This window comes from Oncorhynchus mykiss, chromosome 15 (assembly GCF_013265735.2).
Source record: "Oncorhynchus mykiss isolate Arlee chromosome 15, USDA_OmykA_1.1, whole genome shotgun sequence".
Lineage (NCBI taxonomy): Eukaryota > Metazoa > Chordata > Actinopteri > Salmoniformes > Salmonidae > Oncorhynchus > Oncorhynchus mykiss.
Window position 1 is genome coordinate 26,991,255 of NC_048579.1, and position 26,532 is coordinate 27,017,786.

General features: G+C 50.8%; 1 protein-coding gene across 19 annotated transcripts in view; it reads right to left on the reverse strand.

Moving 5' to 3' along the window:
* The window catches only part of LOC110489900 (protein scribble homolog), a 101,910-nt gene that overhangs the window by 15,589 nt on the left and 59,789 nt on the right, over window positions 1–26,532 (reverse strand). For 15 of the 19 annotated variants that reach the window (XM_036944173.1, XM_036944162.1, XM_036944156.1 and 12 more), the window contains exons 2-29: window positions 24,286–24,403; window positions 22,963–23,041; window positions 20,983–21,072; window positions 20,644–20,700; window positions 20,140–20,203; window positions 19,195–19,269; window positions 18,843–18,987; window positions 18,312–18,430; window positions 17,978–18,177; window positions 17,476–17,642; window positions 16,661–16,791; window positions 15,959–16,084; window positions 15,482–15,655; window positions 14,891–15,319; window positions 12,586–12,648; window positions 9,987–10,076; window positions 9,707–9,784; window positions 9,278–9,598; window positions 6,934–7,014; window positions 4,371–4,634; window positions 3,747–3,857; window positions 3,486–3,662; window positions 3,203–3,319; window positions 2,906–3,094; window positions 2,691–2,810; window positions 2,379–2,426; window positions 1,980–2,036; window positions 1,623–1,703 (exon numbers count right to left, since the gene is read on the reverse strand). In XM_036944173.1, the coding sequence (XP_036800068.1) occupies window positions 1,623–1,703; window positions 1,980–2,036; window positions 2,379–2,426; window positions 2,691–2,810; window positions 2,906–3,094; window positions 3,203–3,319; window positions 3,486–3,662; window positions 3,747–3,857; window positions 4,371–4,634; window positions 6,934–7,014; window positions 9,278–9,598; window positions 9,707–9,784; window positions 9,987–10,076; window positions 12,586–12,648; window positions 14,891–15,319; window positions 15,482–15,655; window positions 15,959–16,084; window positions 16,661–16,791; window positions 17,476–17,642; window positions 17,978–18,177; window positions 18,312–18,430; window positions 18,843–18,987; window positions 19,195–19,269; window positions 20,140–20,203; window positions 20,644–20,700; window positions 20,983–21,072; window positions 22,963–23,041; window positions 24,286–24,403 (3,771 nt within the window). The remainder of the gene's footprint in view (window positions 1–1,622; window positions 1,704–1,979; window positions 2,037–2,378; window positions 2,427–2,690; window positions 2,811–2,905; window positions 3,095–3,202; window positions 3,320–3,485; window positions 3,663–3,746; window positions 3,858–4,370; window positions 4,635–6,933; window positions 7,015–9,277; window positions 9,599–9,706; window positions 9,785–9,986; window positions 10,077–12,585; window positions 12,649–14,890; window positions 15,320–15,481; window positions 15,656–15,958; window positions 16,085–16,660; window positions 16,792–17,475; window positions 17,643–17,977; window positions 18,178–18,311; window positions 18,431–18,842; window positions 18,988–19,194; window positions 19,270–20,139; window positions 20,204–20,643; window positions 20,701–20,982; window positions 21,073–22,962; window positions 23,042–24,285; window positions 24,404–26,532) is intronic. The other 4 variants (XM_036944157.1, XM_036944171.1, XM_036944175.1 and 1 more) reach the window with 2 other exon arrangements.

The following is a 26,532-nucleotide window of genomic DNA, read 5'->3' on the forward strand; positions in this document are numbered from 1 at the left end:
GACGACCAACATGCCAACTGACGTTACCCAGCCGCCCTGGGAAAGGCTGGAGCCAAGTAAGGTTAATTACGAGACAATCCTGTTTACCGCATAATTCTAATGCCAAGAAGCACTAATAATCTTCTGGTCATTGAACCCAGTGGTCCTCATTCCAAATGTAATGCATAGCCATGCAAGAACAGCTGCAGGAGTATATGTATATATATATATATATACACATACATATACACACACACATATGTATATATATTTAGCCTTTGCAGAAAAGCCCCATGGCTTAGTAAAATAGCTTAAAGGAGTCTAACCACTATGGCATAAAGAGAAAATAAACATCTAACTCAAATAGCTCGAAATACAATAACCACATCCCTACTATAAACTAAGCAAGGGGGAAAAAAATAGCAATTTTGTCAAACTATAGCCTTGCCTATTCATTTATCTATGCAGACTCTAAAACAGTGACCGGCCTGAGACGGCCAAAGTCAGCACCTTGTCAGCTCATAAATCCTTAAGTCATTTACATCGTTAGCAAAATGGCTGCCGTTCACACATGGAGCTGGAACACAGAACTGACACAAAGACGGTCCAGAGAGCCTCTCAATGTACGAAGGAATAGACGAAGGAAGGAAACGCACAAGAGATGACAAAGAGAGAAAGACACAAAGTAGAGCACAGTCGACCCGCAGTCTGTCTGGCACTGTCCCTATACTCACTGTGGGCTGGAGGGACCAGGGGAGTCGTAGCTTCACTCAGACCAAACTCTTCCAGGGACACTGACTGAATGACCGAGAACACACATTGGGACACTCTCCCTCCCTCTTTTGCCCGCACCCCTCCGACTCCAATCTCAGCCAGGTTTAAAATAACCCGAGCAGAGTCTGGGTGGTGTTGGGGGCAGCTGTCCCCCTCCCCCAAATCAACCCAGAGACTCCAGTGCTTTTTACTGTACCAGCTACCAACCATTTTGGCAGCATCATTTCCCTCCATCCCAGCAGATGATGTACATTCCTGTGCAGCCTTTAGTTTTTCTTCGTGTACTCGCTCTTCTATTCTATTCTTCTTTAGGCGATGTCTTTATGCCAAGGTGGACGCACCATTAGCACAACCTGCAGTGCAACAGTAATCGTCTCCATTAACAATACAAATGGATCCCGTTTTGGGATGCAGTTCCTCATCATCACGTCACAGAATTCAACGGAATGGTTAGGTTGCATTGTAGACGCTGTCGATTCTTTGGGCCTGGCGTACGCTAGACAGGATGCCCAAGACGTTGGCGAGAAACGCAGGAGTCAAAGTTGTGAACATGGAGGGGGGGGGGGGGGGGGGGGGGCAGTTTCAACATTCTCCCCCTGGCCTCCAGAGGCACCTGCTTGGCCTCTGGTCACAGAGTTTCCTGGGAAGATAAACAGGGCAGATTCCACAGGGAGGTCTATTCTGGTCGCAATGGGGCCATTTCCAAGATAATCAGCAAACAAGTCCAGGCATTTCAACCCAGACATTTCACAGCCTTAGTCAGGAATCACAGGCTATATAAGAGTTACCTCATCATTTCACCGTAATCAACAAAATGGGGGTTGCGTTACCTTTCAAGTAAAATCCTTAAATTGTTAACTTCAACTTACCCTGTTGACCTTCTGCAGAGCGGTGGTGGGCAGTGCAGCCAGCGTCCGGTAGTCCAGATTCAGAGGTCCAGTGCCCAGGTTCTGAGGGAACAGAAGGTTGAGTGTCAGACCTACTGGGGGGGGGGGGGGCGGACGGACGGACGACCAACACTTCCTGTCACACTACTCTCATGTGTCACTCAGTAACTGACCAAAGCTACTTCGTTATTACATAAATATGTATTGAAGCACAAGTTTCCAGAACATTCCAATCCAAATATTATAGTAAATTCTTCCGGACTGGAGATGTCCCCTCTCTGGTAGGGGAGATGGTTGGTTGAGCTGAGGACTCGGAGGCCCAGGGGATATCAGTCTCACCTCGGTCTCCTCTTCTAGCAGGCGAGTAGCCTCCTCACGCTCCAAGCGCATGCGCTCCTTCATCGAGAAAAGGGGGAGGTGGAGAGGAGGAGGACACCCAGCCACACACACACACACGTGTAATTATAGAGAATGAGGGTGAAATGAGTGAAGGTGGGATGGAAAGTGAAATAGGCAAAAAGACAAGCATGGAGAAATGAAGTGGAGGTGGGATGAGTGGAGATGGTGTACGGACGACCCAGACACATTGTGGGGGTAGGAGAAAGGGGGTGGGGGTAAGAAAGAAGATAAAAGGAGAGAAAGGATAGAACCCACACACATTAGAAAAGTGCTCCGTTTATTTGCCACAGTAGCAGAAAAAGCATGCGAGGGAGGACTTGGCTACGTAGTCTCACTCACCACCTCTTCTCTCTCCCACTGGGACGTCTCTCGCGCCATCTCCACCTCCTAGGAAATAGATTTTTAGGTCAAACTGTTTCCTATTAACGAGCATCCATTCTGTTATGCGTTTGAGGAAACATACGCTCCTTATTTTGTTAATCACTTTGCACTAGCACCTTGTGTTATTCTTTGGAGCGTGGATTAAATGTAGTATATTTTTGCATCTCTGCCTCCTTGGTTTTATCTGGTCATGGCTTGTGCACCGACCACCATCCATTGTAGCCTGAGAGCAGAACCTCACACCTGCTTTCTGCGTCATATTATTCTCACCTTCTGTAGGATGTCCATCTCCTCGGGACTCAGGTCTCGGTCTATAGAGGAGATGCTCTCCATGCTGTTCTTACGCACGATGCCCGCCGCAAACGGGTTGGCAATGATGCCCGGCGACGCCTGTGAAGACGCACAATTATCACAGCATCCATTTTGAATCCGACTCTGCAACTAAGGGTCATTAACAACCCGGAATGGAGGTCAGTTTCCCTTACCTCTATGGCGGCAGCGTTGCCTGGGTCGAAGCCGTCACACACCAGCATGAACAGGGTGTCTCCCACGGCGCGGAGCACGCGCACGGCCTCCGTGTGGGTCATGCCCAGCAGGCTGTGGTTGCTCACCTCCAGGATCCGCATGCCCACCAGCAGACGGCCGTCTCTGGCCGCTGCACCACTGGAGCTCACCTACAGCGGGCAATGCAGGGGGGGGATAAGGCAATACCACTAATGGGAAAACCCATCTATATTGGGGTTGACCCGGTGAGAAAGACAAGACGTAATGCCTAAAGGTACCTTGGATATGAAGATGCCCTCATCGGTGGCGTCGAAAGGGTTGCCAGCGTGGCCTTTGGCACCGCCACGTATGCTGATGCCCAGCTTCTCTCCAGTCTGCTTCTGGATCACTATCTCCTGTATAGGGACACATAGATCAGTATATGGGACTGTGTGTGTGTGTGTGTGTGTGTGTGTGTGTGTGTGTGTGTGTGTGTGTGTGTGCGTGCGCATAGGCCTGTGTGTGTGTGTGTGTGTGTGCGTAGGCCTATTTCCGTGTACATGTGTGTTTACGAGACGTCACCTGCATCCCCGGCGGTGAGGGGTCCCTGCGCACTAGCATGCGGATCTCCTGTTTGTTGGAGAGCAGGGCTTTAACAGCCTCCTGGTGGGTGGCGTGGCGCAGGTCGATGGTGTTCACCTCCAGTATCCTGTCCCCGACCCGCAGCCCACTCTGACACGCCAAGCCATGTGGGATCACCTAGCACAGGCAGACAGAGGGTGAGATACACAAACCAGGAAACATGGGAGCAGGGAAAATATATATGAGAGAAGAGCGAGCCACCTTTGAGATGAAGACACCAGGCTCGCTGACGCCGAACGGATGACTGGCATGGTCGCTGCCTCCCACGATGCTCAGTCCTAGAGGGCCGCCCGCCTTCACCAACATCACTTCCTGTCAGGAGAGGAAGTGAAGCGACTAACGTAAACAGTGTTGTCTAAAGTTTTATTTCAGGGACTGACTAGGACAGAGGCACCAGAAATACAGTATCTGGAGCAAAACATCACAGACGACAAATACCAAATACACATTTCAACTCAATACCTTACCCAGAGACCCCCCTATTTGACAAGACCACAAACCATCTATGGAACTACCATATCTACTTGTAAATGAGACAAGACACAGGCCTAAGCTCTTAAGTCAATGGAACAGACTCCACTTCTTGGTATTATTCACTCAGTGAATAATACAGCATTTCACTGGGCCCCACTAAAACATCCTAGCATACAGTATTTAACTTAGGTTAGGACTAAGTCTTCGTACCGTGCGCCATCGTCTCTGGAGCTGGAGAGCAGTTGAGATAAAGGCCAAATGAGAAGGCATTAAAACTGGAATAAATCTGAAGGTCCTTCGTGGTAACTAACCACCACCCTGTACCATCTTCCCTCTCTCCCTCAGTCTCACCTCGATGGGGTACTCGTCCTGCAGCGGCCGGCTCAGGTGGGTCCCGTGGGGCGAGTCGTCGTTGCCCTCCTCCTGATCGGGCGAGTCGGAGGGCTCTGGGGGCGGGGGGGAGTGGGCACGGGCGCGGGACAGGCCCGGGGAGCCCCCTGCGGTGCCCGGCTCGGCCTGGTCGCGCTCCACCAGGAGGGCGATGGTGGGGGAGGTGCCGGTAAGCAGCGCTACTGCCTGGTCATGCCTGGCCTCTGTCATGTCTACACCATTGATCTGAATCCAACGGCACAACCAATGAGGGCGGGAATCAGTAGGCTGACTGACCAACCACAGTGTGTGACACTCAGGTCTGGAGGCTCGGTGAGGGCGGACAGCCATGTGTTCAGACTCAAGTCATTACGGAGTAGACGAACATCACGTTGCCATAAAACTGCAAATCATCACTAAAATAACTGTCTCAATCATCGCTCAATATAGTACATTGAGATGTTCCGTACCAAAGCAAACCTGAGTGTTTGAGTGCATGTGTGTGGGTGAGAACTGAAGACACCAGGAGCCAACACCCATACAGCGGAAGGGAGGCAGTTCGGAGAGAGAGGGAGGAGCAGAGGAGAGAGGAGAGAGAGGGAGGAGCAGAGGGCAAGCTAGCAGAGAGGAGCTTCTCCTGGGAGCTACAGTAGGAGAAACCCTTTCGCCAATATTCCAAATCTCAAAAAGTCTCAAAAAGTAGTCCTAAAAGTCCTGTCAACGCAATATACTATATTTAAGTCTTTGGCCAACCAGACTTATGTCCATACTATCCAGTTGCCTCGCTCACTGAAAAACACAGAGGGCAACATCATATGATGACTGCCAAATGGGCTGATTGAGTGAGCAACGCCACGCAGCGTCGTTAATACTTCTCTACAGGGCCGAGTGATACAGCTCCATCTCAGTACTGCTCCTAGACCTGGTCTTAAGCTGCAGAAATAGTCAACTATCCTATTACTTTGCAGGGGGAATTTGAGGATGGATTGCAGTCTGTAAACTTACATAAACGAGGTCCTGAGTGATTGAAGAAAAAGTGGCTGATTGGTCCAAGTGACAAACAGAAGCCAGCGCTGACCATACAGTACCGGCTCTTACCATTGGCTGATATGCTTACTGTGGCTGCCGCTATGGCAATACATGCGGTTACCACGTCCCAGAGTGTCCCCCCCCCCCCCCCCACCACACCCAACAGGCAAGGAGACACATTGTGCATTAGTGGCCATGCAGAGAGAGAGAGGGAGGGGTGGCGAGAGCGCGAGAAATAGAGAGGGGGGAGAGAAAGAAAGAGTACAAGAGAAGCAGAGAGTAGGTAGAAACAGAATCATTCATGGAGCCATTTTATGACCCCCCCCCTCAAATAGGAGGAGGGAGAATAGGATTTGGGAGAGAGAAAGCGGAACGGTTATGATTCAGAGAACGAGACAGGAGTAGCCATAGGAGACGAGGCCACCACACCGCACACAAACGTGACTGAGGTTAACAAATGTTGAGATTGAATGAATCGAGATTGGTTCAGGAAAAAAAAAACTATAGAAAAGCTGGGGGAGCCTGCACAAAATCATATCAAGGCCCTATCTTTGCAGCCAATGGACCATGGTCATTTGTATGGGCATGAGGGTACATGCAACTCTGGCAAGACCGTGCTACAGAATGAGAACACCACTACGATGCCAAAGAAAAGAGGCACGCAGTGAAGCAGCATGCAGCAGGAACCTTGGCTTCAGCTGTCAATCACATACATATCAGCTTAGGTCACGTTAGTCCAGCCGCTGCGTCCCAAATGGTTCCCTATTCCCTATGTAGCGCACTGCTTTTGACCAGAGCCCACAGGGAATAGAGCGCTATTTGGGACACAGCCTAGATGGGCTGGCAGCAGCGGCACAGGACAAGCAGAGGCCCAACTCTCTCAAGTGGGATGAGCGTTAGTTGTCATTGTAGTGGTGTTTGTTTTGGAAGGAGCAACCGGTGTGTGCGCGCTTGGTTGTCAAACGTGTGTGTGCTTGCTTGGTGGTGTTTTGCAGGAAGTTGACACGGACCGAACCCAAGTTAGTCCAATTCATCTTAAGACAGGACTAGACTCGGGGATCATAACAGTGTGAAGCGGAATACTTTGCTGCAGTAAGTGTTGCATGATCCCTTCACTAAAAGTGAACTAAATGGAAGAACAGGGGTGGGAAAGAGTTGTCTTTCACTACGGCAGTAGCTGATCAAAACCATCCGTCCCAGTTTCAAAAAGAACAGGCAGCCTTCATTTCAACATAGTTGAATGCACTCACTATGCAGTAAGTCACTCTGGAAAACAGTGCTTGCTAAATGACCAAAATGTGTATGTTAACAGTTCAACTGAAACATTGGCATGAAAAACCAAAGAATTTAAATGAAGACAGGAGGATGGGGGTGAGAGAGAGAGGAGAGAGAAAAGCATTGGTGAGGTCCCAAATGGCTCTATTCCCTGGTCAAAAATAGTGCACGACACAGGGAATAGGATTCCATTTGGGACGGCTCCGTGGGGCTAAAAACAGAGGAGTGGAGCAGTACTCACCGTGATGACCCTGTCCCCGACGCGGAGCGTGCTGTCTCGGTGGGCCGCCCCTCCCTCTGCGATTCGGGAGATGTAGATCCCCTGAAGAGACGGACAGGAGACAGGAGACCGATCATAATGCGACGCCCTTCGGTTTAACCTACAGTGACGTGTCTGGTAGCTGTGTACCTGGTCACCCAGGGAGGGTAGGGGGTGAGACTGGCGCAACAATGCCCTGCTAGCTGTGTACCTGGTCACCCAGAGAGGGTAGGGGGTGAGACTGGCGCAACAATGCCCTGCTAGCTGTGTACCTGGTCACCCAGAGAGGGTAGGGGGTGAGACTGGCGCAACAATGCACTGCTAGCTGTGTACCTGGTCACCCAGGGAGGGTAGGGGGTGAGACTGGCGCAACAATGCCCTGCTAGCTGTGTACCTGGTCACCCAGAGAGGGTAGGGGGTGAGACTGGCGCAACAATGCCCTGCTAGCTGTGTACCTGGTCACCCAGGGAGGGTAGGGGGTGAGACTGGCGCAACAATGCCCTGCTAGCTGTGTACCTGGTCACCCAGAGAGGGTAGGGGGTGAGACTGGCGCAACAATGCCCTGCTAGCTGTGTACCTGGTCACCCAGGGAGGGTAGGGGGTGAGACTGGCGCAACAATGCCCTGCTAGCTGTGTACCTGGTCACCCGGGGAGGGTAGGGGGTGAGACTGGCGCAACAATGCCCTGCTAGCTGTGTACCTGGTCACCCAGAGAGGGTAGGGGGTGAGACTGGCGCAACAATGCCCTGCTAGCTGTGTACCTGGTCACCCAGGGAGGGTAGGGGGTGAGACTGGCGCAACAATGCCCTGCTAGCTGTGTACCTGGTCACCCAGAGAGGGTAGGGGGTGAGACTGGCGCAACAATGCCCTGCTAGCTCCATCACTGCCAGTCAAGTCTATTCTGGGATGGCGGTTACCACAGGGTCAGCAGGGGACGTCCCGTAACGACTACTTCACACAGCCAGGACAAAATATAGCCTTGCACGCTTATATTCACGGTCACTAGTCTAATGCTGCTCTCAATAGTTGGCTTGGGCTTGTTCAGAAGTATTTCTGTGGTGGTTGTGAGCACAAGAACCCCATCATGCCTTTTTATTACACTCCACTACCAACAACTACGCAAACAAATCCAATATTTAGCTGAAAAGGTATACAAAATATTGAGAGGTCGCACTCAACAAAAATGGTAATAATGATATTCTACTGCAGTAAAACAAAGTTCAGAGGTGGCTAAGGCTGCAGACCAGTAACACCTCATGGACAACAGAGTCGCCGACCTCGCGGTGACACGGAGACCTCCAGTCCCTTTGCCTGAAGGAGAGAGTTCCACGAGCTGCAAGGATGACCAAACTCCTCGTTGGACTCACAAACGAGCAAGTCAAACTTTGTCACATGCGCCGAACACAACAAGGGTAGAGTTAACCGCCAAATGCTTACCTACAAGCCCTTAACCAAACAGCGCAGTTCAAGAAGAGTTAAGAAAAATATTTACCAAGTAGACTAAAGTAATAATAAAAAGTAACACAATAAGAATAACGAGGCTATATAACAGGGGGCACTGAGTCAGTGTGCGGGGGGGGTACAGGCTAGTTGAGGTCATTTGTACATGTAGGTGGGGGTGAAGTGACTATAATTAGATAATAAACATGTACACGTGCAGACAAAGTGCAGGCCTACTCCTAGCCCGCCTCAACAGACACCATCTTGATCCCTTCCAGAAAAGGCACAACATAACTTACAGACTCCAGCGGTGAACGTGCGTCTCAGTTCCTGTCCGTGGCGTCTCCCTGGGCTGTGGGGGTCTGTTTGAGAGCCGTAACGCACAGGACATGTAGCCAATGCGGTGGCCCCCCAAAAAATAACCACATCCCAGTTACACAGGACCTATCATGTGTCAAGGCTCGCTATTTATATATGTCTCCTTGGCGATGGCTGTAAAACGTCTGGAGTGGAAAAGTGGCTGTCAGAATGATGGAAACCTTGGAGGGGTTGAAGGCTATGACGGGGCATTAAACAGAAATAGGTAGGAAACGTACCACTCCTGCCTAGACTTCTCCCTCTAATGCTGTAGCTACTGCAGTTAGAGGGTGCCGTTGGCTTGTGATGTGGGACAACCTGACACCACACACACACACACACACCACACACTGTGTTTCACCACGAAGGGATTAAATATTCATCAGGGATGAAACAATGCCCAATATTCCTCCACCACACGACCTAGATATGGAAACTCTACGGCATGTCTCACTGTGTCTGCTGTACATTCAGCAGGTACGTGTGTGACTCTGTGTCTGCTGTACACTAAGGACGCGTGTCTCTCTCACCAAGTCCCCCGTGCGGTAGGCTGTGGAACCCTTGCCCCCGGCGATGCTGAAGCCCAGGCCCTTGTCGTTGCGGACCAGGCAGGTAGACCGCCTGTGTCGGGGGCCTGCGGGGGAGCTGGCCTCCATGCAGAAGGGCAGCCCGCTGGCCCGTCTCTCCCGGGGGAAGTAGTCGTCCTCGGGCCTCAGCGGCGTGGTGGTGATGGCGTTCTCCGGCTCCACCATGTGCTCCCGGATGACGCTCATGGAGACGGCGGTGCCCGAGCTGCGCAGGGCTTCCACCGCCGTGTGGTGCTCGGCACCCTGGAGGGCCACGCCGTTCACCTGAGAGGGAGGGAGCGGAGACCATGGTTCACATGGCTCTCTCTACAGTCAAAAGGCCTGTTCATGTAGACCATGAATGCAACATCTTATCGTGCATGCAGACTTTACCTCGAGAAGTTTGTCTCCCACTTTGACCCCAGCCCGGGCTGCAGGTCCATCCTCAGACACCCTGGAGATGAAGATGCCCTGGAGGGACAGACAGACAGACTCTCGTACACAGTCACAAGGCCCAATAGGTCCGCGGAATAGGAAAGCGTCCCAAATAGTACAATGTTCCCCATGTAGTGCACTACTTTTGAACCGGGGCCCTGTAGAGCAGTAAATGGGGAATATGGAACGCAGCCCATCTGTACATTTAGGAGTGTTCACAGCTGTCCTCGGCCCTCACCTCATCATCCCCCTTGTAGGGTGTGGATCCCTTTCCTCCGGCTATGCTGATGCCCAGACCCCCAGTTTGCCGTAGAATGGTCAGGTTGTGCTGGAAATGGAGGAGAGGGGGTCAGCGCAATGAGTGGAGACGCCCCCATACAACAGCCCTATCGTCAGATAGATAGGCTGGGACAAGAGGGAGGACTGCGGCATTGACACAGACAAGACAAGACAGGGGCTACTCTGGTCTCGGGGCTAAACTCAACTCAAGTGTATGTTGAATGAGGGGGAATAAACAAGAGCGTGTTGCCTTGCATCTCACATTGCAGAGTAGCTACATTGACTTATCAAAAGGCTTCCATTTTGCCGTTGAAACAGGAAGAAAGCAGTATCATTAAAACAAGTAGCAGAAAACTAATTACCCATCATATCACAATGCATTGACATTAGCCCAAAGACACACAGTGACAACAGGACAAACATATTCCTCTGGACATAAAAACAGTTTCAGACACTAGCACGGAGGTGTGTATTTGAGGAGGGGGCTGTATGTAACACAATACTATGTCATGGAACAGTCACAACGGGGAGGGGGGGGGGGGGGGGGTTACACACGAGACACTACGAATCATAACATGTATGGGTCTGAACTGGGTGTGTGAATGCTGTCTGCGCAAGCCATGCAGAGTGGGGGGGTGGGGTGAAAGATAAGTGGGAGCGAGAGAGGAAAGAAAGAGTTGAGTGAAAGTGCTGCGTTGGTGGGGGGTGGGGGGGGTAGCGGAGGGTGATTCCGTTGGGTCGTCAACGACGACAAGGCTCCGTTCTCTCACAAACTCGTTGTCACCGTCGCAAAATGCAAACACGGGCACATGACGCACATGCCAACCAATCCACAGGCATCCTCACCAGAAGTGCAGTCACTCACCAAGGATTCCTCCATAAATCAGAGCCACACAATCACTCCATTATGAACACGGTTACATCTTTGAAGGTAATTTTAACCAAATGGATGATCAAAAATAATTTTATGCCATTACGGAGGTACATACCACCAACAAAATCACCAAAATGATGGAATTTCTCGTGGAAGAATGGTGTTGCCTCCCTCCAATAGAGTTCCAGAATCTATGCCAAGGTGCATTGAAGCTGTTCTGGCTCGTGGTGACCCAACGCCCTACTTTGACTAACAATGTTACACTAGCGTATACACTTACGTTATACTGGGGAAACAGTTGTTTCCATAGCTAGGGCAGACAGTGAGGACTTGTGAAGAGCAGAATCAAGAACCTCGGCATAATCAAGACAGTTGCTTTGTGAGACGGTGTTAAAGTTCACATTCAGCCATTGTTCCGTAAATATCAGCTGAAAAGTTGGGCTTTGACCCCAAGTGAGAGCAGGTCTGCTGGAGTCATGGCCCAGAGACACGGGTGCCAGCCCGCATAGACGGAAATAGAAAAGTCTGAGCCTTTTGGGTAAAACACGGGGTTAAATCCTGAATGGAAATGCACCCAGGATGTCGACGTTTCCTTCATTTTGGCAGTTACCTGTAATGCTAACACTCAAATGGCAACATCCTATCATTTCAAAATGAAGATTAATATATTTAATACAGAAATAAAAATATCCATCCCAAACAACGGATATTTAACCAAATACCATCGTATTTACTGTGTCAGGTGCTTCACACATCCTTGGTGTCTCTATTGAATGTTAAGTTCTGAACAGAACTGATAAGCTTCTCGGTGGTTCTTGAGCTATTCATCAGAGCAGATCATTGAGCAAAGAGCTTACACTCTGGACTGAAATCACCGTACAGAGCCAGGCGGAGTCCCAAATGGCATCCCATTCCCTACATAGTGTGCACGATATAGGGACTAGGGTGCCATTTGAGACGTAGCCCCGGAGTGTTTTGTCATACGTTGATAGGTGGACGGTGTGGTACCCGTGGAAACGGCTGGTTTTGGCATACCATTCAACTGTTATTTCACGATGCACATGTACTCACAAAAAGGTAGGCAACTATTTTAGATATCTATTAGAAGACACACTTGACTTGGTTAGAAGTTCCATCTGTGAGGGCCAGATCCCTGCTAGTGCCTGGTGAGAAACTAAAACCTGAAAGAAGACAGACCTCCTCCATCACAGACAGCAGCACAAGCAGCCCATTCACTCCAGGGCCTCTCAGCCTGAACAGGGGGATGAAGAAGAGGAGAAGAAGAAGGAGGGGGGGGAGGGGGGGGGCGAGCCACAGCGTGGTAGAACCCGACAATGGGGTAAGGACGTCATAGAATGGTAACCACAGATTTGCCCCAGAGAGAATCTGCCCACATTCGTATAACCTTATAGTTACAGATATAATTTGAATCGTAAAACCCTGTCCATTTTGGTCCCCTTCAAGTTCTGTTAGTCCGCTTCGAGTTCTATCACGCTGGTGGTCCAATGGAGAGTTGTGGTGAGCATTTCCCTGGCGATTGGCTTGGATTAATCATGGATTTTTGTGGGCTGTTTTTCAGTTCCCCTCTGAGAGCCAGCGGGTGGGTGAATGGGTGAGTGAGTGGGGGAATGAGAGAGAGAGGGGGAGGAGTGGATGGATGGAGTGAGAGAGAGTAAGTACAGACCTCTTCCTCCTCAATTCGAGCAGGCTCAATCAGCAGATTATTGACTTGATCAAATGACACCCCCTGTTAGGACAGGAACCAGCGAGAGGCATGCGGATTAGTGAGGCCAAAATAACTAAATATGCACACAAGCATACTCCAACCAAAACAAAATCGGATAAATCAAAAACAGAACAACGCACACACACACGCATACAAACACGTCAAAGAACAGTAACACACACACACAAACACACACTCAGCCACAGGGATAAACCCAAAAAGGTCATATCCACTATCTTGTAGTGGTTGAACTAGGGACTACATTTGATATGGCCAATTTCATCGCCAGTTGAGGTCATTTGAACAGTGGCAACATCGGTCACACACATCACTCACTCCCCAGCCACCAGAAGCGGAAGCAGGCAGGGGTGGAAACTCGAGACCCAGGATGAGGTGAGTTACAGGCCACACGGGGAGGGCAGCTTGTGTTCAGAAAGAGAAGCGGGGGAAAGAAAGCAGTGGCTCCCAGCTCAAAGTTCCCTCCAGCCTATAGACAGACACCACAGGAAACCCTGTTCCCCTTTAAAGTCATTTCATTTATACACTTCTACTGTGCAGCAGTCGTTTTTCAGATTGATTACAAACATGATTGACAAGTACTATTAAAAAAACAAAAACAGGAATCAGATCATTATATCCAAACACGTCAAACAAAAGGCTTTGCATGTACTCCAAGTGATTGTGTTTGCAGGGCTAAAAAAGGTGACAGCCTCACACAAAATAAATTGTGAAAAGCCATTGGTGTGTTTCCCTTCAACGTCCAATCTGCAGCAAAATGGTGAGCGATTGATCCATGCTGTAGGTGTACATTTAGCAAAAAGCGGTTTGTCTGGGTCTCAACGTTTCCACCTCGGCCAAGAGAAATTCTGGATGGTCGGTAGACAATCAGGCACCACACACAGACATACACGCCTCCATCATTCAATGTACATTAGTTAGCAGCGCTAGTGGTGATTACGATTAATAATCCATTTGAATACAATAGTCGTCTTCCCGAGTCATACACTTCAAGGGCCACATCCACACACTCTCACTAACACACAAATGTAGGAAAGCAGGTAAGGGAAAGTTCATTAACCAATTAAAAACACAACAGCAGACAGCAAATGATACGGAGAGAAGCATAGTACTGAGGTGGGCAGACAGAGGCATGGTGAAGGAGGCCAGCAGGAGGCCAGCAGGAGGCCAGCATAGGAGTCTAGTGCACAGCTGACGGGGTTGGGGATTCATCCTCTTCACTTTTTACTAAGCAGATTTGATGGGTATTATTGATAAGTAGTCCTTGAGATGCTCAGAGGAGCCACAAGAGGGAGCTCCACTCTGGAGCAGTCCGGGTAGTGTGTGGATAAAATAATATGCGTTTGTCCAAAATGGCACCCTATTCCCTATAGTGGTATTGTGTACTACTTTTGACCAGGGATTAAGGAGACATTTGGTAGCCGTTGACTAAAGGAGTGAAACGTGTCCATGTCCGAAGCGTTTAAACAACTGCCGCCTGATTTGGTGCGAGCTGGTTGTCCGTTCGTAAAAACCGTCGGTGTCTGACGACATTTACAAACGTTTATCAAATGCTGTTAATGAGAAGGTCCACTCGTTAGTTGTGTCTTTTACCAAGTTACTGTCTGTGAACGTAAGAACAGAACCTGCTTGTGTGGGACAGAGAGAGCAACGTAAAAGCACTAGTGCAAAAGCCATAAGACAGCTCCCGGCAAACACCCCCGGCAAACATCCCCGGCAAACATCCCCGTATCCATTGGTTTGTTTTTCCTATGCACAGCAACACGGCATGCAATGTCATCTCCTATATCCGATCCAGCGCCAGCAGTCCAGACCGAATGCAGGTTGCATGGTGACAGATCGACGGGGAGCTTCTATGCACTTGCGTGTCTAGGGGGGTGCATAGAGGCGAGCTGCAGGCCAGTAACACATCAGCGTGAAGAGACAAGGTGCAAGAGCTTCATTCAACTGTCAGCTTCACGGGGCAAAACGCAAAAGGAAAAACTAGTCCCGTGGTTGTCCTGGCTAATTTGAAATTGGGATACATGGTTAGGGCGTGGAGTGTCGCGTGACCAGCTGACCGCTGTTACTCTAGTCAAGTTATCAGAAAAAAACATGAAGCCCTGAACACGATAGCTGCATGATATGATAGTATGTGCGTTTCAGTTTTGTACAACTAGTCATTATAGACTATGTTCATATTGTAAACATGTGTTCTCTACCCCCCCCCCCCCACCCACCCCAGCCCACCACGAGCCCAGGTTACCTTGACCGGCTGCAGGGAGGAGTTGGCATGAAGCAGACTCCTATCCTCCAGCTCTGACTCTTCTATCCTGTTGTGGCGCTGTGGAGTTACCATACACTCCTCCCCTTCCTCCTCCTCATCCTCCTCCTCCTCCTCCTCCTCCTCGGGGGCAGTGTGGTGCGAGGCTGGGTGTTGAGCCAGGTGAGCGTCGGGGCTGAAGCCCTGCAGTAACGCGGCCACCGCCTCCGGTTTTGGCAGCTTGGTGATCTTGAAGTGCTTCTTGTAGTGCGGCGTGTCTTTCCTGATCAGACGCTGCTTCTCCGTAGGGAACTGGGGCCTCTGTTGTTCCTCTTCGTAGCTGTGTGGGACCCCATCCTCGCCCTCCTCATCGTCGTCACCATTCTCGTCCCCACCCCGGTACATGGGCTCCTCTGCAAAGTGCACCGTGGGCTGGTGGGAGAGGGGATGGTGTGAGTGAAGGGAGAAAGAAAGAGGAGGAGGGAAGGGATTGTATTCAAGACGAGGACATCTCTCATTAATTGACCTGACCAGGAGAAAGTGTATAAACCAGGGTACATAGTTTTTCCTGGCTGTCATAGTAGTGAAACTCACCTCTACGTACTCCACCTCCATCTCATCTAGCACCTCCACCTCCTGGGGGCCACGCCCACCCACCAGGTCTGTGGTCATCAGGCCCCGCCTCTCTTCGTGGGAGTTAGCCGAGGCCGTGCTGTTGGACGCCGCAGAGTCGTGGCTCTGATTGGACAGATCGCTCAGCCGCTTCTCCTGCAACCACCAATCACACGGGCGGAATGGGAAAAACAGAATCCTGGATTGGTGACCAACAGGTAACACTCCGATGCTGTCAGAACGTTACACAATGACCCAGAAAGAACCCACGTATTACTTGGGACATGCTTTACTTTGTGTACGTGCGTGTCCCAAATGGACCCTGGCCAAAAGAAGTGCACTATAAAATGGTCAATAGGGTGACATTTAGGACGCAGACTTTTATTTATATTTGTGCTCGTGGATCTCAAGTACGGTGCCATGTAGGATGTCCTGTGGCGTGTCGGTGATGTGTTGTACCTCAGCACCAGGGGACTCCGTCTCTCCATCCGCTCTGGAAGTGTAGGCCTCGTTCCTCCTCTCCTCAATCCCTTTCTTCATCACCTTCAGCTCACTGTGGTGTGGTGTCGCCCGCCGCTGGAGACCCTGCACACACGCACCAGTAAACTCCCCAGACTGACAGTCCGTCGACAGACCACCAATTACAGACAGTCCTCAGGCAAACAGTAAATCAAGGCCCAAGGACAAAGTAGGACCGACTTGTGACGCTGCTGAAACAACGACTGATTGTCTGACTGGACGCCCTCTCCGTCATGTTACTTTCACCTGACGCCCTGTCAGATCAGAGGTCACAGTGGGAAAGGAATGGACAAGGAAGCGAAGTTGAGAGCCAGCCATCGAGTGCTTCACTTTAGAAGGTGTTGGCTCGCGCAGTGCAGGAGTCACGTGAACAAAGCTCGTTATCAGCGACCGGGGTTCAACCCACACGTCTACCATTCCCCACGGTTTCTCCCACCTGCCTGTATCCCCCTCTCATTTCATAACTATCCAAATAAAGTGGCAAAATAACCGACAAAATGGATTTAGAAACAGTGTATTAATTCTCTCGTTACTCATTGTGCATCATGTACTACTAGTGTCATAATTTGTCTCTCTGCATTGTTGGGAAGGGCCCAATAGGTAAGCATGTGAAAAATACAGCTGTATTTTGACTTGTCTTACCCTGCGCTCCGCGGCCGCCTCGTCATCCTCCGCCTCCTGCTTGGTGGTCTCCTCCTGGAACTGGATGACAGACACGCGGTTCAGGTTGCTGTCTGTCCAGCTGTCGTCCACACTGTTCTGGAGCAGGTTCTCTGTAGGGAGAGACCGGATCCAAGAGAGGGACTGGGTTACAAATCAAGTCGGGCCTTCCAACAACGAACAAGATTAAAAAAATGGTTTTGATGGTACATGGGATGAATGGATGTTAGGAGAAGTGATGGTAACTAAATCTGGGTTGAGCGCGACAGGAGAGCGAGGAGGACTCTGGGTTATAAACACAGGCTACGCTTCCAATAGATAACATTAGATGACAGCAGGATAGATGAGCATCGTCACTGGACACAAACGGTCATCGTTATGGAGTTAACGGGCGTTACTGGCCTGCTACGTTAGACGAGTAACTGTGACCAATCGCCAGACGCTCCTATTCACCTCAATGAGACCTTGGCGTAAGCGGCACGGGTCCCGGACTGGGTTTTTATTTTCAAGATCTCGACGCACGGCTCACACCCGAGAACAATTGATCAAGTGGCTTTTGCGCTCTGCTCACGCTGGTCAAACGTTACACTTCCAGCGTAGCAGGTGAAACGCCTACCGTGCAGCCCTTTATGTGAGACGGAGTGAAGGAAAGAGGACATGCAGAGAGAGAGTGAAGAAAGAGGTAAAGAAAGTCTGTAAATAGTGAAAAACCTAGGGACAAAGCTGAGAACAGAGGTAAGTGAGAAAGGAGGAAAGAAGGTCATGATGAAGATGACGGTGGTGTAAGGCTAACTCACCCAGGCTAGAGGAAGGCTGCTGGGGTAGCAGGTAGCAGGTGAGCACCTTCTCCCCGGTGCTCTCCTCATCCTCCGTCTGGAACTTGAGCATGGGCTGGGACTGGTTCTCTGCCAGCCACATGGCCTTCAGGTTGAGGTTGGCCAGGGCAAACGGGAGGTTCTGTAACCTGGGCACACCCACACAACACCGTCAACAACAACACGGACACAACATATGGAAAGTACTGTTCTGATTTCTAAGAACACATCCGGTGTGGCTCAGGTGGTAGAATATTGCGCTGGCAACGTCAGGACCGTGGGTTCAGTTCCTGCGGAGGCCACTCGTATGAAAATGTACGCACGCCCTGCCGTAACTCGCTTTGGAAACGGCGTCTGCTAAACGGCATATTTTACATTACTATTCAGCTGTAAGGCTTGATGAAAAAAAAGGATCAAGCGATCAAAAAGGGTCAAGCGATGGAGCGGCGATGCTAGCAACAACGCCACTGAGTAGCGGGGTTACCTGTTCCCTGCCACGTCTAGCACGTGGAGCTCGGTAGCGTCGGCCAGCTGGGCAGGCAGCTTGGCCACCCGGTTGTCCCTGAGGGAGAGCACGTTGAGGCTGGCGCAGCCGCCCAGCTCATCGGGCACGCCGCCCAGCCGGTTGCGGTCCGCATTCAGATTGGTCAGCTTCTTCAGCTTGCCCAGCGAGCGAGGCAGAGTCTACAGAATTAAACATTTACACATTTCATGAATATTAAAAAGAACGCATCTCAAGGGGGTTGTTAAAAGGCAAATGAACTGTACATTTGTTCTGAACCAAAAGAAACTTGGTTATAAACGCAGTGGTTCGGTACCTGTAAGAGGTTCTCGGTCAGCACGAGTTCCGTCAGGTTCTCACACTCCCCTATGGAGTCGCTCAGGTGGGTCAGTCGGTTCTGGTCCACTTTCAAGATGGACAGCTGCTTCAGAGAGCCTGGAGAAACAACAAACAGAGTCAGACGGGTGGTATTCATCGCAGCAAAACGTTTTGTAACGGAAAATGAAAACGTGTTTATTGGACGAGTTCAGGACCCCTTTGAAGTCAGTTATTGTCTGTCTGGTTCATAATGAACATGAAGGTTTCATGTCAGTTAACTACTACTATTTCCCCAATAGGGGGCAGTGTGGTTCTTCACGAGTCAAGTGCATTACCTTCAATTGCATTCAGGCAACGATAATGTCCACGGGACTACTTATTGGTAAAAAAGCAGACACCTTGGCAAAGTACTTTTTAAAAAAAAGTTCAGTTTGACAATGAAGCTACTGTGTAAACCAGAGGCACTGTACAAAAGGGACAGAATGTCATCTGTTCATCTTTTCTCCCTCCCTCCTTGCATCCCTCTCACCAATGCTGTCAGGGACCACCTCCAGGAGGTTTTGTGTGAGCAGCAGGTCAGTGAGGGCCAGCAGGCCGCTCAGCTCCGAGGGCAACTCCTCCAGGCGGTTCTCTGACATGTCTAGACACACCAGCCTCCGCAGGTTCCCCAGCTCCTACACACACACACACACACAGGCGCACACACACACACACACACAGGCGCGCACACACACACACACAGGCACAGCAATGTAGTTTTTAGTGTGAACACTCACTCAAATGTATGCGATGGGTTTCATACTGAGCAACGTCTAAGCGAATAACTGAATACTGAGTCTAAGCGAATAAGATGGGCATAGATGAGCCAGGACCATACTCACTGGTGGCAATGAGGAGAGCTGGTTACGGTCCAACCACAGCTCCCGTAGCTTAGGGAGAGCACCAAGTGTGTCTGGCTGTTATAGATAGAGGGGAAAGAGAGAGGGGAAAAAGAGAGAAGGTAATGTCATCGTTGCTCTGCTTTGTGACACGAGGCCAGGCGATCAGGTGTTCTGAGCCAATGCATGCTAAAGCGAGTGGGAACAAACACGAGGATCCACTTAAATATGCATCATTTGGGAAGAGAAGAGGTGGGGGTGGCTACATAACCACACATCATACGCCCCAAAATACTCCCATTCCACTCTGGGGTCCCCAAATGGCTGCGGAAGGTGGCAAGATTCAACTGAAAAAACTAACTATATATGCACACCCACACACTGTTCCTGTTGGCTATGCCCATACACCAAACAGATCAAAGCATGTTGCTATCCAAAACAAGATGGGTCCTGCTGTTCAACTTCAGGGCAATTCACTTTGAGCTCCAAAAAAAGGCATTGGGAATCAATCCCAGAGAACACAAAACCTGTAAAAATGACCCCAGACTGTATTTGAGTGATACATTACATGAAATGACTTAGCATCCCTGTCAAGGCTGAGCAGTGTACAGTATGACAGGCAGGGTTGTCAGGCGGGTAGCATGACGTCAGGTTGTTTGCTCAGCCTACGCCCTTGTCAGCTCAACAGGCACTGTTTACCCTGTCCCAATGAGAAGGCTAGCCAGGCAGGCGTTCCCATGCTCAAACAAACAGGACTCAAGGGTACAACTACGGATGAGTCCCAAATGGCACCCTATTCTCTTCATAGTGCATGAGGGCCCCGTGCACTATGAAGAGAATAGTGTGCCATTTGGGACACATCCGTAGTTGTACCCTTGAGGCCTGTTTGTTTGAGCATGGGAATATATATGTATAGGGAATAGGGTGTCATTTGGAGCTTGTTCTTACCAACACTTCCAGTTCATTGCTGCCCAGGTCCAGCTGTTCCAGTTTCACCAGAAAAGAGAGCGACCTGGATAAGAGGAACAATCAATCATAGAAACCCTGAAGTAAATGGGGACTACTGCATAGACACAGTCTTGTTGAAACACACTCAGTTTTAGAACAGATTTATAATCTATACAGAAACACATCAAGACGACGTCTGGACTGTTACAGTCAGAACCAGATAGGCTAAATCGCTAACCGTCACGCCCCAATCTCTCACACACACACACACAGTCACGACAAGCTTGTCATTCAGCCAGTCTGTCCCTATGACAACAACTGCATCGAAAGAGAAGGGAGCTACTACTGCGGTTAACTAGTGAACAGATACACTAGTGATGATTGAGGACTCCATTGTGCTTCAAATCACTAGTCATATCATCAAGGACTCCTTTTTAGGAAACAACCACCTTTGCTAGCATGAAGGGAGGCTGGGAACTATGCCAGGCTAAAGAGGGCACTTACGTGGGCAGGGACTTGAGCAGGTTCTCCCTGAGCTCCAGCGTCACCAGGTTGGCCAGGCTGCAGGAGAGAGGGAGGAGGAGAGGTTAGTCAGATGGGGCGTCTGCTGGTCCTGGTTAACTTGGCATGGCGATGGGCCTCATCCATCTGGTCACTCAGAGCAGTCAGTCTGTCTGTCTGAGAGCCCACTGTGTCATGTAATTAGGCCTGTACCAATGTCTGTCATTTTACAGAGCGAGGAGTTCAAATGTTTAGAGCAAGAAGGAAACCCGTGTCGGAGTTCAAATAGCCATTCATGCAAGGTGGTTGGTCTGCATATTTCGTTGGTGTGTGTGTACTTACTTTCCTATGTCGTTGGGCAGTGTCTGCAGTGACACGTCGTTGAGGGCCAGGTGGGCGAGCCCTCGCAGCTGAGTGAAACCATCAGGCAACCTAGTGATGAGAGGACAGAAGACAGGAAAACAGATGGAAAGGGAGAAGGAGTGAGCGCGAGAGGCAGGGATCGAGCGAGCGAGCGGAGGGATCGAGCGAGCGTGCGTGCCGGGGGAGGGAGGGGTCGAGCGAGCGAGCGTGCGTGCCGGGGGGAGGGAGGGGTCGAGCGAGCGTGCCGGGGGGAGGGAGGGGTCGAGCGAGCGAGCGTGCGTGCCGGGGGTGAGGGAGGGGTCGAGCGAGCGAGCGAGCGTGCGTGCCGGGGGTGAGGGAGGGGTCGAGCGAGCGAGCGTGCGTGCCGGGGGTGAGGGAGGGGTCGAGCGAGCAAGCGTGCGTGCCGGGGGTGAGGGAGGGGTCGAGCGAGCGAGCGAGCGTGCGTGCCGGGGGTGAGGGAGGGGTCGAGCGAGCGAGCGTGCGTGCCGGGGGTGAGGGAGGGGTCGAGCGAGCGAGCGTGCGTGCCGGGGGTGAGGGAGGGGTCGAGCGAGCGAGCGTGCGTGCCGGGGGTGAGGGAGGGGTCGAGCGAGCGTGCGTGCCGGGGGTGAGGGAGGGGTCGAGCGAGCGAGCGTGCCGGGGGTGAGGGAGGGGTCGAGCGAGCGAGCGTGCCGGGGGTGAGGGGTCGAGCGAGCGTGCGGGGAGAGGGGTCGAGCGAGCGTGCGGGGAGAGGGGTCGAGCGAGCGTGCGGGGAGAGGGAGGGAGGGGTCGAGCGAGCGTGCGGGGAGAGGGAGGGAGGGGTCGAGCGAGCGTGCGGGGGGAGGGGTCGAGCGAGCGAGCGTGCGTGCCGGGGGGAGGGGTCAAGCGAGCGTGCGTGCGGGGGGAGGGGTCGAGCGAGCGTGCGTGGGGAGGGAGGGGTCGAGCGAGCGTGCGTGCGGGGGGAGGGAGGGGTCGAGCGAGCGTGCGTGCGGGGGGAGGGAGGGGTCGAGCGAGCGTGCGTGGGGAGGGAGGGGTCGAGCGAGCGTGCGTGGGGAGGGAGGGGTCGAGCGAGCGTGCGTGGGGAGGGGTCGAGCGAGCGTGCGTGCGGGGGGAGGGATGGGTCGAGCGAGCGTGCGTGCGTGCAGGGGGAGGGATGGAGGGGCCGAGCGAGCCGGGGAGAGAGAGTGAGTGAGACGAGAACACAAGAGAAAGTAGGTAGTTTCTCAATGGCCCTTCAACATCAGCCCTTGAAGCAGTTGGAATAGCTTCCTCCCCTGCCTATACGTGTGTCCCAAATGACACATTATTCCATTTACTGTGCACTATTTTTGACCAGGGCCTATAGTGCACTATATAGGGAATAGGGTGCCATTTGGGACGGACACACATTATGAGGCCAGATCCATCTGACAAAGCACTCACCATCACCACTGCTGCCAACAGTTCTTTTCCTATTCTATAGGAGGAAGCTGCAGCAGAGAGAGGGTTTGCCTTGTCGAGCATTCCACTTCTGTAATACCATGCTAGTTTCTGGGTCAGCGAACAGCGTACTGTTGCCTCACAAAGCCTCGTTCTCCTCCAGGCGTTTTGCTCATGTACATAATCTAGTACTGAGAAAGGGCCTTCTCTGAGCCTTTGACACATCTGGGCGACAACTTGAGATATAAATATATAGCAACTTGTTAAAATATTTCTTTGTCCATTTCATTGTTTGGAGTTGTTTATCGTCAAGGCCATTACGGAAATAATCACAATATGGCACAAGTATGACAATGAACTAGTGAAGTGACCCCCCCACGTATCTCAAATGATAACTTAGTATGGCCCAGACATGTCCTCAAAGGAAACAGGAGAGACAGAGAGACAGAGAGACAGAGAGACAGAGAGACAGAGAGACAGAGAGACAGAGAGACAGAGAGACAGAGAGACAGAGAGACAGAGAGACAGAGACAGAGAGAGGTGGCCCTGGACTGATCCACTAACCTGGAGAGGGGGTTTCCACTGAAGTCTGCAATCTCCAACGCCTTGCAGAACTTAATGCTCTCGGGGATCTCAGGAATGTCTGGGGAGAGAGCGAGTGGGTGGGGGGGGGCACACTCAGCACCATAGACAGACAGCGGGGTCACATTCTACTTAGACCACCATTTCAGGTTCCCCTCCCTTGTAATCACTAGCAGATGGGCTGGTGATGAGGGGAGAGGGGGACAAAGAACAGGGATGGATGGGGCAGAAAAGAGGATGAAGAGAAAAGGGAACCCCTTCACCTGTTCTCATTGACAAGACTATGATAATTTACTTATTTGTCTTACTGTACATGAGCTATTCAAGTAACAGTCAGTGTCAATGTCATCAGCCTGATAGGTACCATTTAAAATCGCTTGACGTGCGCACACACACTCTCTCTCTCGTTGGGGGACTACATTAAGGTTGGTCTGTATCTGAACCTTAGATGTATGTATACTGCCAGAACTTGGCCCTAACCTACACAAGATATGAAATCCATGCTAGGTTTAGGAGCCTGGTCCGACACATGGAGACTGGTTAGTGTGTTACTCTCCTGGGCAATAGAACCAAGGCAGCAGTAGCTGAGCACATATGGACTAAGTCGTTAGGCCACATCTCCCACAGCTCTTGGCTCGGCTGGCAGCCCCTGATGCAGTCGGTTTGTGGTAGCAGGACAGATGTCTCATAAACACTCCCCACTATGTGATATTTACAGCAAGGACACAGAGGGCAGCGACTACTAGGACTAAATAAAGCAGGAAACATTTGAGATCGGTTTGACATGTACGATCGAGGGCGGGATTGACTTGAGCGCCTGGCATTGGTTTCTAGGGGGTATATGTAGGGTTTAGATCCCAGATCACTTTTTCTTACATGCCCTTATGTGTCCGTGTTTAACTACCAGGCCTGGGAAGGCCAGGAGTGAGTTGGGCCATGGGTGAGTTGAATGTGTTGTTTTCAGCTTGTTGGTACTGTACTGTCTGCCACAGAATACGTTTCTATTGGTCTATAAGGCCTGCTGGCTCGTATTTTGTGAAGCTTGTCTGCCCATGAATGCAGGTTTTAGCTCGAGGTCTTACTTTCTTGCTGGTTCTCTGAAAGTGGTGTTTGCGGTATGCTTGCCAAAGCAGCATTTGTTATTTATTAGTTGGTCGTTAAAATAATTGTCTGTTCATTGTGGTAATTTGCATGCATGGTTGCAATATGCTGTTATTGAACCTGGTTTTGACCCCAGCAGAGGGGGCCACCGACAAAGTGTGTGTGTGTGTGTGTGTGTGTGTGTGTGTGTGCGTGTGTCCTAACCGTTTCTGGAGATGTCGAGCTCCACCAGCTGCATGAAGTTGGCCACCTCAGGAGGGAGCCTCTGGATCTCATTGTCACTCAGGCCCAGCTTCCGCAGGTTCAGAAGTCTAAAGAAAGGCTGAACAGACACAGGGAATTACTGGGTTAGGACAACAAAAAAGATAGTGTTTTGAAACACGTCAGCTTTTGTTAAATAAGATCACCGACGCATTGAAAAATGCCATCAACGTTTCAGACGATGACCCCTTTCCATCGAAGCCTTCAAGTCGCTAACATATCTAAACTCCCACTGGGTTAAGACACTCTCAAAAACTGCAGGATGTATGCTAAACCCAAACAGTCAACTCAACATTTGTCAATGCGATCAAAGAGTTGGCAGGGGCACCTAAATGCAGAGGGTTGAGCTCAATCGACTGTATATCGTGCTGTTCACCAGAAGCTAGATTGTGGAACTTTTGATGCGGTGCACAATTTATCAGCATTTCTCCCAGCTCAATTTTCTCCACTCCATCAACCCCTCAAACCACACTCTGTAGACTGGCAAACCGCAGGTTGCAAACGCATGATCAGAAACATACCACTACACAAGTCCTTGTATTTTTACCAGAACGGGCCTAGCCTACAGCTTTCTTTGAACCGATTCCATCGGCATGTCCCTAAACCCCTCCTCGCGTCACTATGGCAATGGCGGACAAATAACAGTGGCTTTGGATAGGAGAGCTCTGCTCAGGCCCGGGCGGCGTTGCCAAGTATTTTCACAAGAGGCTGGTTGTTGAAAGGGTAGGGGACGGCATTCAGAACATACCTCCAGCAGGCAGGCAGCACCGGGTGGCTGGGCGGGCAGGCGGTGTGTCCTCTGCTACACGGCCTGGCAGGCAGACATAGGGAACAGGTCCCAAACTATGCAGCCATTAAATACTCAATCATCCCCGTGAGTCTGCAGCCACAGAGGGCCAGTGTCTGCCAGGGCAATGAGGGCATCACAGCAATCAAACAATGTGAAGGAACTCAGACATCCATGATTCTGAATCAGAATACCATTCCAAGTCATCAGGAGACATGGAGCCTGAACCAAAAATCGACTTTGATACACTCAACTTAATGTGACATATTGGATTTCCTTGAGTGAAAGGCATCGGTTTGTGTGTTTGACATGATTAACGTGAAAATCTTGGAAATTGCTAACTGGTTCCCACCAATCAAGGTGTTTCACAATTCCACTGCAAAACTCCTTTCTCTTAGGGGAAGTTGCATAAACGTTCTTAGGCATATCGATTGAGTGAATCGAGGGCTCCCTTTGTGCTTCGTGTTGTTGAGTTTCTGGCTGACAGGCAACAATGGAGTAGACACACAATATCTGCATCTCAAATGGCATGCTATTCCCTACATATTGGACTACTTCATAGGGCTCTGGTTGAAAGTAGTCCACTATGTAGGGAATAGGGTGCCATTTGGGATGCAAACAATATGACATGCTAGAAAACAGCTCTACAATTAAACTGCCAGAGGGAAGAATACTTCCTGTTCTCTTAGTTAGAATATATTGTATTTGGTTGGTACACCGGGTGGTGAGCTGCACTCTTTCACCAAGGAGTGTGTGCACGTGATGGAGTGTGTGTGCGTGCACAAGAGAGTGAGTAAGAGTGAGTGTGTGCATGCGTGTGTGCATGCGTGTGTGCATGCGTGTGTGTGGCAGGGCCAGGTCTGGCAGCTGGCAGGGAGAGCCGTTGTGGGCGGCATACAGTGGCTCTGGCAGGTGAAAGGCATCAGGTGACCGGAAGAGGAAATAAGAGCTGGGGGACCATGTGAACTGCAGCTCGGGCCCAGATGGAAGACAGGCCCAGAGAGAGGAGTCACCCGCCCCTAGCATAACAGTTTACTCTAGAGCCATGGGAGAGCACCCCCCCCCCCCCCCCTTCGTATTCTGCCAACCAACAGACAGACATTCAACAGGAGTCAACTAAGTTCATGGACACAGAGAGACACATTTGTTCAACGGTTCCCATATCAACCACATACGTCAGGACAACAGGAGACACCAAAACAGTTGAGGGGAAAGACTCCTCCATGCGAGACCATACCAATGTAGATTAAAGCTTCTTGATACGTTCCATACCTCCCTCCCCTTCCCCTCTCTTGAGTCTGCGGTCCAAATGGACCCTATTCCTATGGGCCTTGGTCAAAAGTAGTGCACTACAAAAAGGAACTAAGGTGCTATTTGGGACACAGAAAGTCTCTCCAGAACCC